Here is a 17,260-nt window from a genome sequence, read left to right on the forward strand (position 1 = left end):
CTGCCTTAACTTTCCAAATGTGCATCAATCCTCTCCCTAGGTATCCTCTCCAACAGTTTCCCGACCACCAATATGAGGTTCACTGGCCTGTAATTTCCTGAATTATCCTTTTTAACTTCTTGAACAAAGGTACAATATCAACCACTCTCCAGTCCTCTGGACCCTCTCCTGTAGCTGGTGAGGATGTAAAAAAAAATTGTCAAGGCCCCCCCAGCAATCTCCTCACTGCCTCTTTCATGATCTGGGATACATCTCATCAGGCCCAGGAAACTTGCCCAATTGATGTTACTCAAAAGACCCAACAGCACATTTTTCTTGATCTCAATATTCCCCTTCACATGAGCATTCTCTATGTTATGTTCCCTTTCAACATCCATGTCCTTCTCCTTGGTAAACAAGAATCCAAGTATTCCTTTAGTACAGTTGAAAAGAGATAACAGGCTGCAGTACTACGTCACTCGGTTGTAAGAGTCTATGAAGAGATAGATGCCACACACGACTGCAGAGTTTCCTGGGCTATGTTGTAGAGCCGGGGCAACCAGGTGGGTACACAAGGTGTACTTTCCTGTTGACATGCTCTGCCATAAACTGTTACCAACGAGTCGGGCTCTGCCATTTGCACATCCACCAAAGGTTGGCAAAGCCATCTCCTCTAGTACGAACCTCCTATAGCCACTTGTCTGCTGCCTGCCAAAGGACAGTGTCATTGCATGCCCTCAGCAAGTCACAAATAACCAGATGCCAATCGCTGCCTGTAAATTGTGGTCACCATTACAATATGGGTAATGTTATAGCCAAATAGCACATAACAAATGACAATATATTCAGCTTAACATCTCATCAAAGCAGAGAGCAAACAAGCCTGGAACAGCTGGACAACAAGGACTCCACAATCAGACTGCAGTTCTGCCTTCAACAATGGCTCAGCCCCTGTCAAGAGACTGTGCTCCAGTTCTATACTCTCCAGGTCCGAGGGTACAGCTTCAATGAGATCATCCTTCATCGACCTGCTCCAGACAGCATTTTACAATCCTTTCCTCATTTATACAAACTCCAGAGCCATAACCACCTTGACATCTATTCTATTTTTCCTTTGGGAAGGAAGCAGCACACAGTACCCAAGGTGTGACAACAGCAGAGCCCTGTGCTTAGATTTACCCCACACTCTCCTTCCAGTTAAAGCCATCCTACCACCTCCCATTATTTACCTTGCCTCCAGATTAAATAGCAGGTTCCTCCAAACACCCACATTCTTCAGTCTCTCTCCTACTCTGCCTTGCTATTCCCCATCACATTTATACACATTATTCTGCTGTAAGGCAAAGATACACACATTTGAAAACACACACCACCAGATTCAAGGACAGTTTCTTTCCTTCTGTTGTCAGAGTCTTGAATGGATCCCTTATTAGTGAAAGATGATCTCCCGCTGATCCCATAAACCCAACCTCACCGTGGCCCTTGCACCGTTTTAACTGAATATTTTCTCTGAATTACTACATCTGCACTTGTGCTCTATCTGTTCTACAAGTGTAGCTTGACAACTGGATAACACTCAAAGTTTCCTAGGTATCTCAATACATGTGATAATAGGTAAACAAAAATATTATGTTTGTCCTTCACCTTGCCACACCCTCACTGTTCAAACCCCTCTTTTCCTCCTCCTTCCAACTACCTACAGTTTTTATTGTCAAGCTAGATCATACCTTGATGAAGGGCTCAGGCCTGAAATGTTATTCATATATCTTTGCTTCCTTTAATTCAACTCTGCATGACCTGCTGAGTTTCTCCAGTACTTTTGTGTGTTAAACCACAATCACAGCATCTGCAGACGTTCTTGTCCAACTCCAATCAGCTGTTTCACTGCAGTCTCTTCAAGGGATGCCTACCCTGAAGAACTTCTCCTCTTCAAACTAAGTTCTGTGAGTCTCCCACATTCCTCCCCATCTGCACTCCCTGTTGTTCTCAAGCTCTACAACCATGAACTCACACAGACTCATTTCTACAGCCATTTGTCCTTTCTAGCTATTTGCCTCCACCACCATCTTATGCCACGTGGTTACCCACTCCAGTTCCTGCCTCCCAGTTTCCCCCCCGTAGGGATCTCAGCTACCTATGCCAAACCTTGTCGAAGGGCTCAGGCCTTCATTGGTTATCTATTTTACTTCTGCATGACCTACTGAGTTTCTCCAGCACTTTTATGTCTTAAACTCATTTGCATGAATTTTCAATACAGTGTCCAAACCTCAGTCCAGATAAATGTGTTAAACAAGTTCTTCAAGAATTAACTGAGTGGGAGAGAAGAGTGTCAATGCTAATCAGGGAAAATATCATAACAGTGCTTAGACAGGATAGCCCAGAGGGATGCAACTGAGGAACAGGAAAGGTGTGACCACACTGATAGAGTTGTATTAAAGACCACCCAATAGTCAGAGAGAATTGGAGGAGCGATCTAAGGAACAGAAACTTTGATAGTCGGAGATTTTAACTTTCCACATATTGACTGGGACTCCCATTCTTTAAAAGGACTGGATGGCTTGGAGTTTGTCAAATGTATTCAGGTAAGTTTTCTAAATCAATAATATAGAGGTATCAATGAGAGAGGATGCCATACTTGATCTCCTGTTAGGGAACCAGACAGGACAGGTGACATAAGTATGTGAAGGTGAACATTATGGATCCAGTGACCATAATGTCATTAGTTTTGTTAATTATAGATAAAGATAGGTCTGATCCTCAAGATGAAATTCTAAATTGGAGAAAGGCCAATTTTGTGGAAATGAGAAAGGATCTAGGAAGTGTGGATTGGGATAAGCTGTTTTCTGGCAAGGATGGGTTCAGTAAATGGAGTCCACAGTTTGCATCTTCCTGTAAGGATTAAAGACAAAGTTAACAGGCATAGGGTATCTTAGATTTCAAGGGTTATTAGCAATCTGGTAAATAGGAAGATAGAGATGTATATCAGGTATAGGCAACAAGGAGCAAATGAGGTAGTAGAATACAAAGAAGAAATCAGGAAGGCAAAAAGAAGACATGAGGCTGCTTTGGCAGATAATGTGAAGGTAAACACGAAGAGTTTCTACAAGTATGTTAAGAGTAAAAGGATAGAAAGGTACAAAATTGGTCCCCTAGAAGATCAGAGTGGTTGCCTATGTGTGGAGTCTAACGAGATAGGGGAGATCTAAAACAGTTTTTTTGCATCAGCATTTTCTCATGAAACTGGCATAGTGTATAAGGAAGGGAACCAAGTAGTAATACATAGAACATATAGAGATTAGAGCGGAGGTGGTTCTTGCTGCCTTACAGCAAATAAAGATATATAAATCCACCAGGCCTGACATGATATTCCCTCAGACCTTGAGGGAGTCTAGTGCAGAAATTGCAGGGGCCCTGGTAGAAATATTTAAAATGGCTTGAGCCATGGGTGAGGTACTGAAGGATTGTTGTTTAAAAAAGACTCCAAAACTAAACCAGAAAATTACAGGCCAGAGAATCTGATGTCAGTAGTGGGTAATATAGGAGAATGTTCTGAGAGATAGGAAATACAAGTATTTTAACAGCCAAGGGCTAATTAAGGTCAGTGAGTATGGTAGGTTGTGTTTAATGAATCTTATAAAGTTTTTTGAGGAGGTTACCAAGAAAGTAAATGAAAGAAAGGCTGTGTTTGCTGTCTATATGGACTTTAGTAAGGCCTTTGACAAGGCCCACATGGGAAGTTAGTTCAGAAGATTCAGACACATGGTATCCATGGAGAGGTTGTAAAATGGATTTGAAATTGACTGAATGGGAGAAGACAGAGTGGTAGTGGATGATTGCTTCTCAGACTGGAGACCTGTGATTAATGGTGTGCCTCAGGATCGGTGCAGAACCATTGTTGTTTGTTGTCTATATCAATGATCTGGATAATAATGTGGGAAATTGGATCAGTAAGTTTGCTGATGACACTAAGATTGGAGGTGTTATGGACAGTGAGGAAGGCTTTCAAAGTTTGCAGAAGGATCTGGACCAATTGGAAAAATGGGACAAAAATGGTGGATGGAATTTAATGCAGACAAATGTGAGGTGTTGCATTTTGGAAGGACAAACCAAGGGTTGGACATACGTAGTAAATGGTAGGGCACTGAGGAGTGCAGAGGAACAAAGGAATCTGGGAATACAGATAAATAATTCCCTGAAAGTGGCATCACAGGTAGACAGGATTGTAAAGAAAACTTTTAGCAGCTTGGTCTTCAAATATCAAAGTAATGAGTACAGGAGTTGGGAAGTTATGATGAGGTTGTACAAGACATTGGTGAAGCCAAATTTGGAGTATTATGAGCAGTCCTAGTCACCAAACTACAGGAAGGATATCAGTAAGATTGAAAGACTGCAGAGAAGATTTATTAGGATGTTGCCTGGTCTTCAGGAGTTGAGTTACAAGAAAAGATTAAACAGGTTGGGACTTTATTCCTGAGAGTGTAGAAGAATGAGGGGAGATTGGATAGAGGTTTACAAAATTACGAGCAGAATAGACAGAGTAAATGTGATTAGGCTCTTTCTAGTTAGATTGGGAGAGATAAATACGAGAGGACTTGGCTTTAGGGTGAAAGGGAAACGGTTTAGGGGGAACATTTGGGAGATCCTCTTCACTCAGAGTGGTGGGAGTGTGGAACAAGCTGACATGGTAAATGTGGACTCACTTAAGCTTTAAAAATAAATTGAATAGATACATGTATGGGAGAAGTCTGGAGGGTTATTGAATGGGTGCAGGGGCACTAGTGGAATGAGGTTTCAGCACACACTAGAAGGGCTGAATGGCCTGTTTTCTGTGCTGTAGTTTTCTATGCTTGGTTTAATTTGAAACTCCTCAAACATGAAGCGATTCAAGTCTGTGTGCACCAGTCAGCTGGGAAGCAGGAGCTGGAGGTAACAGTGGCAGACACAGGTAGCGGCCAATACCCTCACTGAATTATTCAGCAAACCCACCTCACTTGTGAGTCAAAAATCAATCAAGCCCAGCAAGGGGGGCAACACAAATTGATTTTCAAAAACTCTCTCAGAAGGGGTGGGGGGAGGCAAGGTGGGTGCTCGTGAATGCCCCCCCCCCCACAACTTGGCGTTGACATGGTCATAGGTTTTATGGAACATGCTGTAAAAAAAATTTTTTATAAATTTAAACCATATTGCAAAAACAATAAATGTAAACGTGATCACTTTTTTTTGCCTTTATAAATCCAACAAAAACCTAGCTAATTCAACATAAATCAGTGATTATCTGCTGGAGCCTTTTTTCCTATTCATTGATTTATCATTCTGCATATTACATATAATACATGTATTCATTTTTTTCTTTGGCTTGGCTTCGCGGACGAAGATTTATGGAGGGGGTAAAAGTCCACGTCAGCTGCAGGCTCGTTTGTATTCATACAGTATAAATAAAGCCCACCTCAACTGCAGTGTTGATCAGTGCTGCTGATCGCACCAGAACTACACGCCTGCGCTAAATATTCCTCCGTCCGCAGACCCACCATGCACATGCCAACCCACCGTGCACATGCCAACAGGCCCCAATAAACTAACCCACTGCACATGCGCCGGCTGGCCCTGGTATTCCAATCCATTATGCATGCACCAGCCGGCACGTGCATGTGCGCAAGAAGAAACACGGCTGACACGGCCTACGGACCCCTGGACGCCGCATTTAACATGGTAAGTGCCCCTCCCTTGGTCTTTCAGCCCCTACGCCCCAAAATGGAGGACAAATTAATGTCCTGCTCGAGGTGGCGCTGGACAGAGGACAGAGTGCTCAAGAGCTGGACTGTCCAGCCTAAAACCAGGTCTGGCCACCCCAGCTGGCTCCCAGCCCAGCGCATTCACCTGAATGGGAGCAGCAGGACTTAAAGATGGCTCCACTCACCGACGATCAGGGAAAGTCTGCAAGAGCTGATCTTGTTGAGAAGAAACCATGAGGTTTCATAACCTCCTATCATTCTCGGCCTGACCACAGCACATTTCCCAAGTCCTGTTATCACATGCAAATAATATTCGTAGGGTTCAGACGTCAAAAGACAGCAGTCTGCTTTGTGTTCTCTTACTGCCAAGAATGAGGCCCAGCATTCCTGCAGTTCCAATAACTCAAGTGTGAAGTTCCCCCTGACGTCATTGTACAGATTGTCCAACAGACTGCAGATGCTGATAAAAAGTAATTGAGAAAGTGGCAGTAGTGTTGAAAAAGGCTATTATACAAGCTCAGAGTGGTGGTACTGCATAATACAGGCAAATTTTAAAACAGACCCATGTTCCTGTACTCCACAGCACCATCACACTGATGCAAGCCGATATGCCTGTACTCTACAGAACAGACACACTGATACAAGCCCATGCCTATACTTTACAGTACCATCACACTGATACAAGCCCACGGACAGCACAGTCACATTGATAAAACCCCACGTGCATGCACACTAACAGCACAGCCACACTGATTCAAGCCCACATGCCTTATTCCACAGCACCACCACACTGATACAAGCACATGTGCCTGTACTCTACAGCAGTGACACTGATACAAGCCCAATTGTCTGTACTCTAAAGAAGTCACACTGATACAAGCCCACATGCCTTGCATCACACCATCATACTGATACAGCTGCACGTGCCTGTACTCTACAGCAGCCACACTGGTACAAGCCAACATGCCTGTACTCTACAGAACAGCCACACTGATATATGCGCACATGCCTGTACTCTACAGCAGCATCACATTGATACGTCTATGCGTATACCCCTCCCATCCATGTACCTATACAAATTTTTCTCAAATATCAAAATCATTCACCACTTCAGCTGACAGCTCATTCCACACTTTCACCACTCTCTGAATGAATAAATTTCCCTAATGTTACCTTTAAACATTTCACCTTCATCTTTAACCCACGGCCTTTAGTTCTTGTCTCACCTTTCCTTAGCGGAAACAGCCTGCATGTATTTCCTACTCATATACTTCCTCACCACCACCACCAAATCCCTCATCACTTAGACACAAGATCCTTTTACACATTGGCCTTTATATTCCTCCCCACTCCTTCCCATAAAGGCACCTGCCCACTGCCTCCTCATCTCAAACCATCATCAGCTCCGGGACCTAAAACTTCTACCCCAACACCACTCACTCTACACCCCTAAAAATGAATGCAAAAGTTTCCTCCCCAATGTCAGCATTGGCCCTTTGTTGAGGCCGCCTGCTCTTTCTGAATTTGGGAAGCTGACCGCTTTAAGTCGTCGCAGATTTCTGGGCAGGTCTTCATACTACAATATCTTACAATATCCTAGACAGCTGCTACGATTCTAATTGCACCACATGGAGTGGGTAGGAATCGGTCAAGCTCGTGCTGGGAACTGTCAACCTTACAGAAGGACAGTGGCTGCGGCTTTGAAGCTTGTTACGGTCACTGCCCTAGATCTGTGCCAATCTTGAGGCAGTGATTTCTTGGGCTGGCATTGCAGTTCTAGAATGACGCTGGGTTGGGGAGTCAAGGGGGAAGTTGGGGAAAAGTCAAGGGGGAAGTTGGGGGATTTTCAGTGCCCGTGATCACCACACCCTCACCTACGCTGCACCCTCACCTGCCAGAGTGTAGTCCATATCAAATCCAAAGCATTTGATCTTCTCCATTGCCAGACTGCGGTTAACAAATACTCTGTGAAATAAGAAGCAAAACATCATAACCAGGCAAATAAAGGGCAAGAATGAAACAGGTGAGAAGGGATGAGAGAGTGAGAAACAGATGGAAAGAACAAATGAAGAGGGAGAGGGCGAGGTAAACAAAAGTCCTGATCTTTATGTATACATTTCTGACAACACAAGATAGTATGTGAAGAAGATAATCCCAGCTGTCAGAAATGCTTACAAGAGGAGGGGCTCTCCCTTATCCTGAAGAAAGACAGGTAAAGGAGAACTGACAGATTCCTGCCCTGGGAATCTCTCACAGACCAATTTTCCCCCACTTTTCACAGACTAGCAGACCCACATCCCTCCCCCTTATAGTCACCTCTCTGGAACTGCCAGCTCACCACTGCTGTGCCAACATGATGTCCTCCCCCTGAGATCACCCTCTCTGGAATTGATCACTACCCATAGTCATGCCAACACAATCCCCTCCCCCTGTGGTCACCCTCTCTGGAACTGCCAGCTCACCACTGCTGTGTCAACACGATATCCTCCCAATGTGTTCACCCTCTCCAGAACTGCCCAGTCGCCATAGCCGTGCCCACACGATGTCTTCCCCCTGCGGTCATCCTCTCCAGAACTGCCCATTCCCCACGCTATTCCAACATAATGTCCTCCCCCTGTGGTCACCCTCTCTGGAACTGCCAGCTCACCACTGCTGTGTCAACACGATATCCTCCCAATGTGTTCACCCTCTCCAGAACTGCCCAGTCGCCATAGCCGTGCCCACACGATGTCTTCCCCCTGTGGTCACCCTCTCCAGAACTGCCTATTCCCCATGCTATTCCAATACAATGTCTTCCCCCTGTGGTCACCCTCTCTGGAACTGCCAGCTCACCACTGCTGTGTCAACACGATGTCCTCCCCTGTGGTCATCCTCTCCAGAACTGCCCAGTCGCCATAGCCGTGCCCACACGATGTCTTCCCCGTGGTTACCCTCTCCAGAACTGCCCATTCCTCACGCTATTCCAACACGATGTCCTCCCACCATGGTCACCCTCTCTGGAACGGACCACTCACCACAGCCGTGCCAACACAATGCCCTCCCCCTTTGGTCACCCTCTCCAGAACTGCCAGCTCACCTGTTTCCCACAGTTTCCCAAGTTTGGTCTACAACTGATCTCAAAAGAACCAAAAGAGTCATACAGCAGAGAAACAGACCCTTCAAATGCCTCCCCCATCCCCACTTGAGGCCATGCCAATCATCACCTACCCAGTGTCACAAATCCATTTCATTCTCCCCACATTCCCATCGTCCCCCACATTCTACCCCTCAACCACACACTATGGGCAGTTTACACATTGTTTCAAATTGCTACTAACCTGGAGCACCCAGGGGAAACCCACGAAGTCACAGGGAGAACGTGTAAACTCGTTGAAAATGAGCGGAGATCAGGATTGAACCCAGACTTGTGATGGGGCTCTCCAATCCCCAAAGCTTCATCACCTGCCCCACATATACCCCGAAGGCTCCCCATTGGGCCTTCACACACGAACACATACCGGTGGTATGCCTCCCGCCGATATTTCTTCATGGTGCTGCCGTCCATTGCCCCAGACAGATCAGCATTGAGCTTCTCACTCCACGAGGACATGTTTGCTTATGTTATCCTGTAGAGAGAAGGGAACATCAGAAATCACATCACCCAGCATTATTGACCCGAGCTTTCAGATTGGAAGAAGCAATCACTAGGGATCCTGTAGATTCATCCTGCACTAACAAACCCAGATTCAAGGACAGTTTCCAGGTCTTCAGACTCCTGAATGATCCCCAAAGCAGTAAAATTACATTTCTTACTCGGCACTGAACTCTGCACTTTGGAGCTTCTTGTGCTTTACACAAGATGTCATAGCAAACTAGCCTCTATCACTGCATTCTCAATACTCGTGATAATGAATTTGAAGTACAAGCTGTGGCTCAGTTGCAAACATCTCATAATCACCAGCTTCTCGTGGCTTTAAGAGTGACATTGTAAACTGGTCACTGTACTTCAGACTGAACCATCTTCACACCTCGTGAGCTTTGGGAAGATCGATCCAGCAGCTGATTAAAAGGCAGGCAGGCTCCAGCAGAGTGGACACTTTGGAGCTGTCTTGTGAATGGCTGCTGAGAGGTCCAAATGGTGCTGGTGCTTGAAGAGTGTGCCTTAGTGATCAATGGGCTTCAGAGATGAAGGCAAGCAGCATTAAGGTAAGGTAAGGACTTACTGTTGCCCTGGACAGCTGGGGGATTTTCCCCAAAGGGCAGTGATGGCAGTGAGTGGAGCTGGAGCTCCTCCTGTCAGATGTAGGCAATTAGAGCTGTCTGGCACTTCCTCTCAGTTTCCGCATCGACATTGCATCTGCTCTCATCCATTCCAGGGTATCTGAAATTTTCTCTTTTTTTCAGGAAGTGCAATCTGCCTTCCACAGTGACTGATAGAGATATTTCAAATTTATTGCCAGAGTACATACATGATATCACATACAACCTGCGGGCAAGGCAGAATTACCACTAAATGGTAGTGCAAAAAAAAATGTACACACTGTAAAACATGTAAAATAACAAATGTAAACAAACTGTGCAATAGAGAGAGAACAAAAAGAAAATCAATGAATCTCTCACATTTCTCAGCCACCTTCTATCAAACTGAATTCCCCTTTTTCCTACTAGCCTTTGCAAATAGCACATCTTACTTCCTTATCTTGGCAAGATGCACAAGACCCTACTAACAGCCACATCTTCCCCTCTTCACCCCGTTCTACAGGGAACACTCCCTCTGTGACTTCCTGCTCTGGACATCCTTCTGTACCCACCCCACCCTGACCCCTGGCACCTGCCCCTGCAACTACAGTTAGACCTCCTCCCTTGCCACCATCCAGGGACTTATACGGCCCTTCACAATCTGTGCACAATAGCCATCCAAGCTTCTAGATACACAACATCTCATCTCCCCTTCCCATGCCCCCACCGACCTGAACGTCCTTGGCTTCTTCCACTGGCAGGGTGAGGACCACTGCAACACCTCACAACCCAGACTTGTGATGGGGCTCTCCAATCCCCAAAGCTTCATCACCTGCCCCACATATACCCCGAAGGCTCCCCATTGGGCCTTCACACACGAACACATACCGGTGGTATGCCTCCCGCATACTTGGGTGTTCTACAACCCAAGTGGTCGGACATAGAAATTTCCTCCATATACCACTGTGTCCTGGGCTGATCAGTTCCATAATTTTTAATATTAGAGGTGCAATGGCCAGCTGGAACAAAATGTCCAGTTTTCATTCCACATTCCTGATGCACCATACTGGCACAATATCAGGCTCAGAAAAACATAAGAAATAGCAGGAGTAAGCCATCTGCCTTGCCAAGTCTGCTCTGCCATTCAATGAGATCATGGATGATCTGGCCATGGAATCATCTCCACCTACCTGCAATTTCCCCATAACCCTTAATTCCCCAACTATGTAAAAATCTATTGAACTGTGTCCTGGGTAGCATGGTTAGCGTAGAGATTAAAGCAACACGGTTACAGCGCCAGTGATTTGGACCAGGGTTTGAATCCTGCACTGTCTGTAAGGAGTTTGTATGTTCTCCCTGTGTCTGTGTGTTTTCTCCAGGGGGCTCCAGTTTCCTCCCACCATTCAAAACATACCAAGGTTGTAGGTCAATTTGATTTAATTTGGTGGCATGGACATAGGCCAAAATGGCTGTTACCATGCTTTATGTCTAATTTTAAAAAAAAATTAAAATATATTTTATAAGGCAGCCTCTACTGCTTCCTTAGGCAGAGAATTCCAGATTCACCACTCTCTGAGAAGTAGAGATTGAGATTAAGGCAGAGATTGATAAGTATCTGAATAGTCAGGGTACCAAAGGTTATGGGGTGGGGCTGAATGGGTGAATGGATTAGCTCATGATAGAATAGTGGAGCAGATTCGAATACCCTACTTCTGCTCCTACATCTTATGAAATGCAGTTCCTCCTTGTCCCCATCCTAAATCTACTCATCTGAATTGAGCCCGTGTCCCCAAGCTTTAGTCTCACCCTCCAGTGGAATCAACTTTCCTGGTTTGATCTTATCCCTTTCAAAATTATATATGTTTCTATAAAATACCCTCTCATTCTTCTAAATTCTAATGAGCATAATCCCGGATGACTCAATCTCTCCTCCTAGGCTGTCTCTCACCTCCAGAATCAATCAAGTGAACCTCCTCTGCACCACCTCTAAACCTCACCAGCATCCTGTATCAGTTCCAGCAGTACCTTCCTGCTCTTAAATTAAATTCAACCCCTCCAGCAATGAAGGCTAACATTCCATTTGCCTTCTTGATTACCTGTTGCACCTGCAAACCAAGCTTTAGCGATTCATGCACAAGCACTCCCAGGTCCCTTTGCACCACACTATGCTCCAAAATGGATTTACCAACATTGTAATTCATCTGCCAGCCGCTACCCACTCATTTAGCCTATTTATCTCGGTGCAGACTCTCCATATCCTCTGCACAATTTGATTTTCCACTAGTTACCTTATCAGCAAACTTAGATACACCACACTAGATTCCCTTTTCCATATTGTTAATGTACATCATGAACATTTGTGGGCCCAGCACTGTTCACCAGCAAATGCCAACCAGAGACACACCCCTATCTCTGAACTCTCTGCCTCCTATTGATTAACCAATCCTCTTTCCATGTTAATACATTACCCAAAATCCTTGCATCCTTACCTTATGCAACACCTTATCGAATACCTTCTGGAAATCCAAGTACACAACATCCACATGTTTCCCTCTGTCCACTAAGCTCGTTATATCCTCAAGGGACACCAGTAAATTTGACAAACATGACTCTCCCTTCCTGAAAATCTTGCTTATTATTTCTTTAATTACAGATTTGAGCATTTTCAGAATGAATTGGTCTATAGTTTTGGCCTTTTGCCAAATCCTTTTTTTTTAAACAATAACTGTCTTCCAAACCAGTGGGACGTGCCCAGAGTTCAGAGAATTCTAGTAAATGATCACAAATGCCTCTAATATAACATTTTTGTTTATCTAGCTCTCCAAATTCAGTTGTCAGGCCTTATCTTCCTTTTCTCCTGTATAGTTGGTACCTTCATTCACCACAACAACTGATGGCTCCACTTCCCCTTTCAGAAAGCACTGCAGCTGTCCCTTGCACCCGTCAGTCCCATTGGCAGCCACTTTACTGTGCAATCCCTCACCACTATGGCGAAGCCCTGTGCAACAGAGACACACACTGTGCATTGATCCAAGCTTCGGTCGCCCTTCTCTGGTGAACCATCTCCCCCAACATTATCCAAAGCAGTCTATCTGTTCTGGAGGGAGGTAACCAACAGTGACTCCTGCACAGCCTTTCTATCACTGTTCTGCCCGTTGGTCCCTATCATTCCTAAAGTTTTAAACTGCGGTGTAACCATTTCATCAACTCTGAACTGAAGTTCTGTGAGTTGCATTTACAGCAGATGTGCCACCATGGATGAAGAAGTAGGAAAGTTGTGATGAAAGCAGGAAAGTGGTTTTCAACAGCCGGTGAGATTAGAACTCAGCATAATCTCATGATTCAGGGGATAGATTTAAGACAGAGAAGAGAAGAAACTGCACTTCCCAGAGAGTAGTGAATCTGTAGAATTTTCTGCCTAATGAAGCAGAGGCTGCCTCATTAAATGTACTTAAGACACAGATAGATCATTGCATAGTAGGAGAATTAAATATTATGGGGAAAAGGCAGGTAGGTGGAGTTGAGTCCACAGACAGGTCAACCACGATCTTATTGAACGACTGAGCAGGCACTACGAATGGCTGACTTCTTCTTCCATTTCCTATGTTCACATATTACAGCTATGACACACCGACTGCTCTATTTTAATTTAATTTGAAGCTACACAGAGTCAAACCTCATCAAAAATCTTAAACCCAAGCCAACAATCCATGAAACTCAGTAAGCACTCAATGTTGTGCATTTAGCATAGTCACACATTCTGCCGCAGCTGACTACAGGCTGCAGGTTAGTTGTTTACCAGTGCTCACAACTGGAATTCACCATGCCTGATCCAAGGGCAGGAGCCAATCTGCACCTTGGTAGGTTGGCATTGTGAAGTCATGCCTGTCAGGGCACCAGAGACAAATCAGCCCACACGTGAAAATTCATTGTGAGAACCTGGGAGGACTGGCACCCAAACCGGGTGAGCTGGGACTAGCAGATTGTGTTAGAATACTCCACTGTCTTTACAGGCAGCACTAGCCTGATACATTCCCAGCTGTTCCTCAGTACGAGCTTAAACCAAGAATTCGCTAAAGTAAGTGGCAGCATTTGCTGCAATATCCAAAAACCCAAGAGACCCCATCGTCAGATGGAGGGATCAGTCTGATCTGTGATGGCCCCTATGCTCAAACAATCCAGCCTTCACTCAAGATATGGCTGGTGCATGTAAATTTATAGTGACCCAAGATCAGCTCACTCAGAACTAGAGAGAACAATGTTATCAACCAGAGTTTGCTTTCAGAAACCAAGCGGCCCAGCCAGGATGGAGAGTACAAAAGTAAAGCAGCAAATCCATTGCCGCTGTCCAGTGACTGGAAATAATGTCATCAATCTAAACACTAAAGTTAACAACAAATTTCATTAAGTAAACAATTAGTCTTTTTTAAAGTCCCACTAGATTATTGGGCGAATACTATTAGTCAGGTTGTGAGGCCACATTACATTTTCACAGATTGGGTGAGGAACACAAAAGTTGGGACATTAGGCTGCAGCTTTAAAAAACACTATTAGACCATGTTTGAAGTATTGTGTGCAGTTCTGGTCACTATACTACTAGACACGTGTGGTGGTGCTAGAGAGAATACAGAAGAGATTCATCAGGAGTTGCTTTGACTTGAAGACTTTGGTTAGAGAGGAAGATTCAATAGGTTGGGCTTGTTTTCCCAGGAACAAATCTGAACTGAAAGAAGTATATAAAATTATAGACAGTCATAATCTTTTCCTCCAGATAGGGATATTAAAAACAAGAGGGTAAGGGTTGAGACGAGAGGAAAGAGTTTTAAAGAGGATCTGAGGAGTGTTTGTTTTTTTTTTACACACATAGAGTGATTGATATCTGGATCTGACTGCCAGAGGAAGTGGTAGAACTGATACAATCACTCCATCTCAGAGACATTTAAACCAGTACTAAAACAGGAAAGGCAGAGGAGGATTCGGATCTAATGCAGACCAATGGGATTACTGTACGTGGGTAAAACAGATGTGAATGGGTGAAGGACTTGTTTGTGTGCTATTCATTCTGTTGGAAGAACAGTGAAGGAGAAGGGTGATAGAACTTTATAATTATCGATGGGTTTGAATAAGCAATATGTAGAGAAACTGCAGCCTACAAGGGGGAGAGGGAACTAAAATTAATGGTTATAAATATTAAAGTCGCTCAAAAAAAATCTTGTTTGGAATTTCAGGAAAAAGTTTAGTTAAGAATATGGAACTCGCTCCCACAGGGAAGTGGCTGGAGTGAACAGCAGCAATACATTTAAATGGAGGCTGAATAAACCCAAGAGACCTGTGGATCTTCCACGACACTCTTTCCCAAAGGTAATCGCTCCATCATTGGTTGCCATGCCCTCAGCTGCAGAAGCCTGTGCTCTGGAGCTCCCTGCCCCACGTCTTGGTTACCCCTCTTTAGCACACATTAAAATTCATCTTTCTGATCGAATTCAGTCAGCAGGTGCAATATTACCCTTTTAAACAGACATCTGTTAAAATGTGTTTGCTAACAGCTTTAGAATCACCCTGAGATGTTTTAGACCATGCTTGAAGTTTTGTGTGCAGTTCTGGTCACTATAGTACTAGACACATGTGGTGGTGCTGGAGAAAGTACAGAAGAGATTCAACCTTAAAGCTGCAATTGTTTTCAGGTAATGTGTAAAAGATAAACACAAATGTGACCCCACTGGACAGAGTTGACTCTTCCTGTAAAAATGTGACCCCACTGAGCAGAGTGGACTCTTCCTGTAAAAATGTGACCCCACTGGGTAGAGTTGACTCTTCCTGTAAAAATGTGACCTCACTGGGCAGAGTGGACTCTTCCTGTAAAAATGTGACCCACTGGGCAGAGTGGACTCTTCCTGTAAAAATGTGAACCCACTGGGCAGAGTTGACTCTTCCTGTAAAAATGTGACCCCACTGGGTAGAGTTGACTCTTCCTGTAAAAATGTGACCCCACTGGGTAGAGTGGACTCTTCCTGTAAAAATGTGACCCCACTGGGTAGAGTGGACTCTTCCTGTAAAAATGTGACCCCACTGGGCAGAGTGAACTCTTCCTGTAAAAATGTGACCCCACTGGGCAGAGTGGACTCTTCCTGTAAAAATCTAAATGTATTTAAAGAAAACCATTAACAAAGCACCCGATAATCAGAAGTAGCTTTGGAATGAGCACGGCCACACACAGAACTCAAAATCAACTGGGCAAGCTATTATTATAACCGTTAATATTTGCCACACTGACCAACAAATCTTTCACCAAGCACTTACACTTCAAAGTTGGTGGTTCTAGTTCCATTGAACTCTGTCGGCAGGGACATCGTGGATTCCACACATTGCAGAAGACAGAAGGATTGTGTAACGCCAGCTATGCTTTCTCAGTCCCAATGAGCTCATCTAGAAACCTCCTGAAAACGTACACGTTTGGTCACAGGATTAAAGTTACCCAGAGAGAGCAAAGAACAACTGGAAAACGATTTTTTTTTTTCTGTTTAAAAGAACAACCAGCTCAACAAATTGAGTTTTTCCTGAGACAAATCCACACTTTTTGGTCAATATGTTTAATAGCAGTAAATGATTAGAATAGACTTTGTGCCCTAGACTGGGAACAAATCAACACAAACATGCATACGGCTCGGAATCAGCCTATCAATTCCATAGCAGAAGATCTTTTACAAGCAATCCAACTCGCCCCATGTCCCAAATACAGAATTACACAAGATGATGCAGTTTTTGACAGGGAAAAGAGTCAACATCTTTCTCCCATTGCAGGGCTAGCAAACAAAAAGGGCCTGGGATTAAGGTGAAAGGAAGAAAATTCAAAGGGGATTTGAGGTTTTCTTTATACACAGACTGTGATTAATATCTGGAAGTCACTACCAGAGGAGTGGTGGAGTTACTACATTCACGAGGCCTTTCCTTCATGGCCAGTTTTCTATTCATGCTGCTAAAACTCGGTTCTATTGCACAGCTTGCGATCTTGATGACATTACTTAGTTGGCCTCTTTTAAATCTTCAGTTAAATGGAGTGCAACCCACTGGTTGGGTTTAAGGATGTTAGGAATTCTTCATGAAGGCCACAGGCTTGAGAACTGACTACAGTATTGTGCTCATTGGGTGAACTACTGCACATGGTTTGGATGCCACTACAGGCAGAACTAAAGCATGTTAGATATTTCTGTCACCAACACGGTGTTAACAAAAATGCCATCAACTTGAGATCCAATTTGCCCTTCACAAATGCCTGCTCCCCTTTTCAAATCAATCTACACTTGCAACTGATTGCTCATTCTTTCCCTGAT

General features: G+C 44.3%; 1 protein-coding gene across 10 annotated transcripts in view; it reads right to left on the reverse strand.

Annotated features, from left to right (window-relative positions):
• Positions 1-17,260, reverse strand: part of nt5c2a (5'-nucleotidase, cytosolic IIa) — an 83,517-nt gene that overhangs the window by 39,634 nt on the left and 26,623 nt on the right. For 7 of the 10 annotated variants that reach the window (XM_069900434.1, XM_069900431.1, XM_069900430.1 and 4 more), the window contains 2 exons: positions 9,209-9,316; positions 7,603-7,676 (listed from right to left, as the gene is read on the reverse strand). In XM_069900434.1, coding sequence (XP_069756535.1) covers positions 7,603-7,676; positions 9,209-9,300 — 166 coding nt within the window. In that variant the 5' untranslated portion in view covers positions 9,301-9,316. Of the gene's footprint in view, positions 1-7,602; positions 7,677-9,208; positions 9,317-9,913; positions 10,177-16,229; positions 16,367-17,260 lie in introns of all 10 variants that reach the window. The other 3 variants (XM_069900425.1, XM_069900428.1, XM_069900427.1) reach the window with 2 other exon arrangements.

This window comes from Narcine bancroftii, chromosome 10 (genome assembly GCF_036971445.1).
Source record: "Narcine bancroftii isolate sNarBan1 chromosome 10, sNarBan1.hap1, whole genome shotgun sequence".
In the NCBI taxonomy this organism is placed as follows: Eukaryota; Metazoa; Chordata; class Chondrichthyes; order Torpediniformes; family Narcinidae; genus Narcine; species Narcine bancroftii.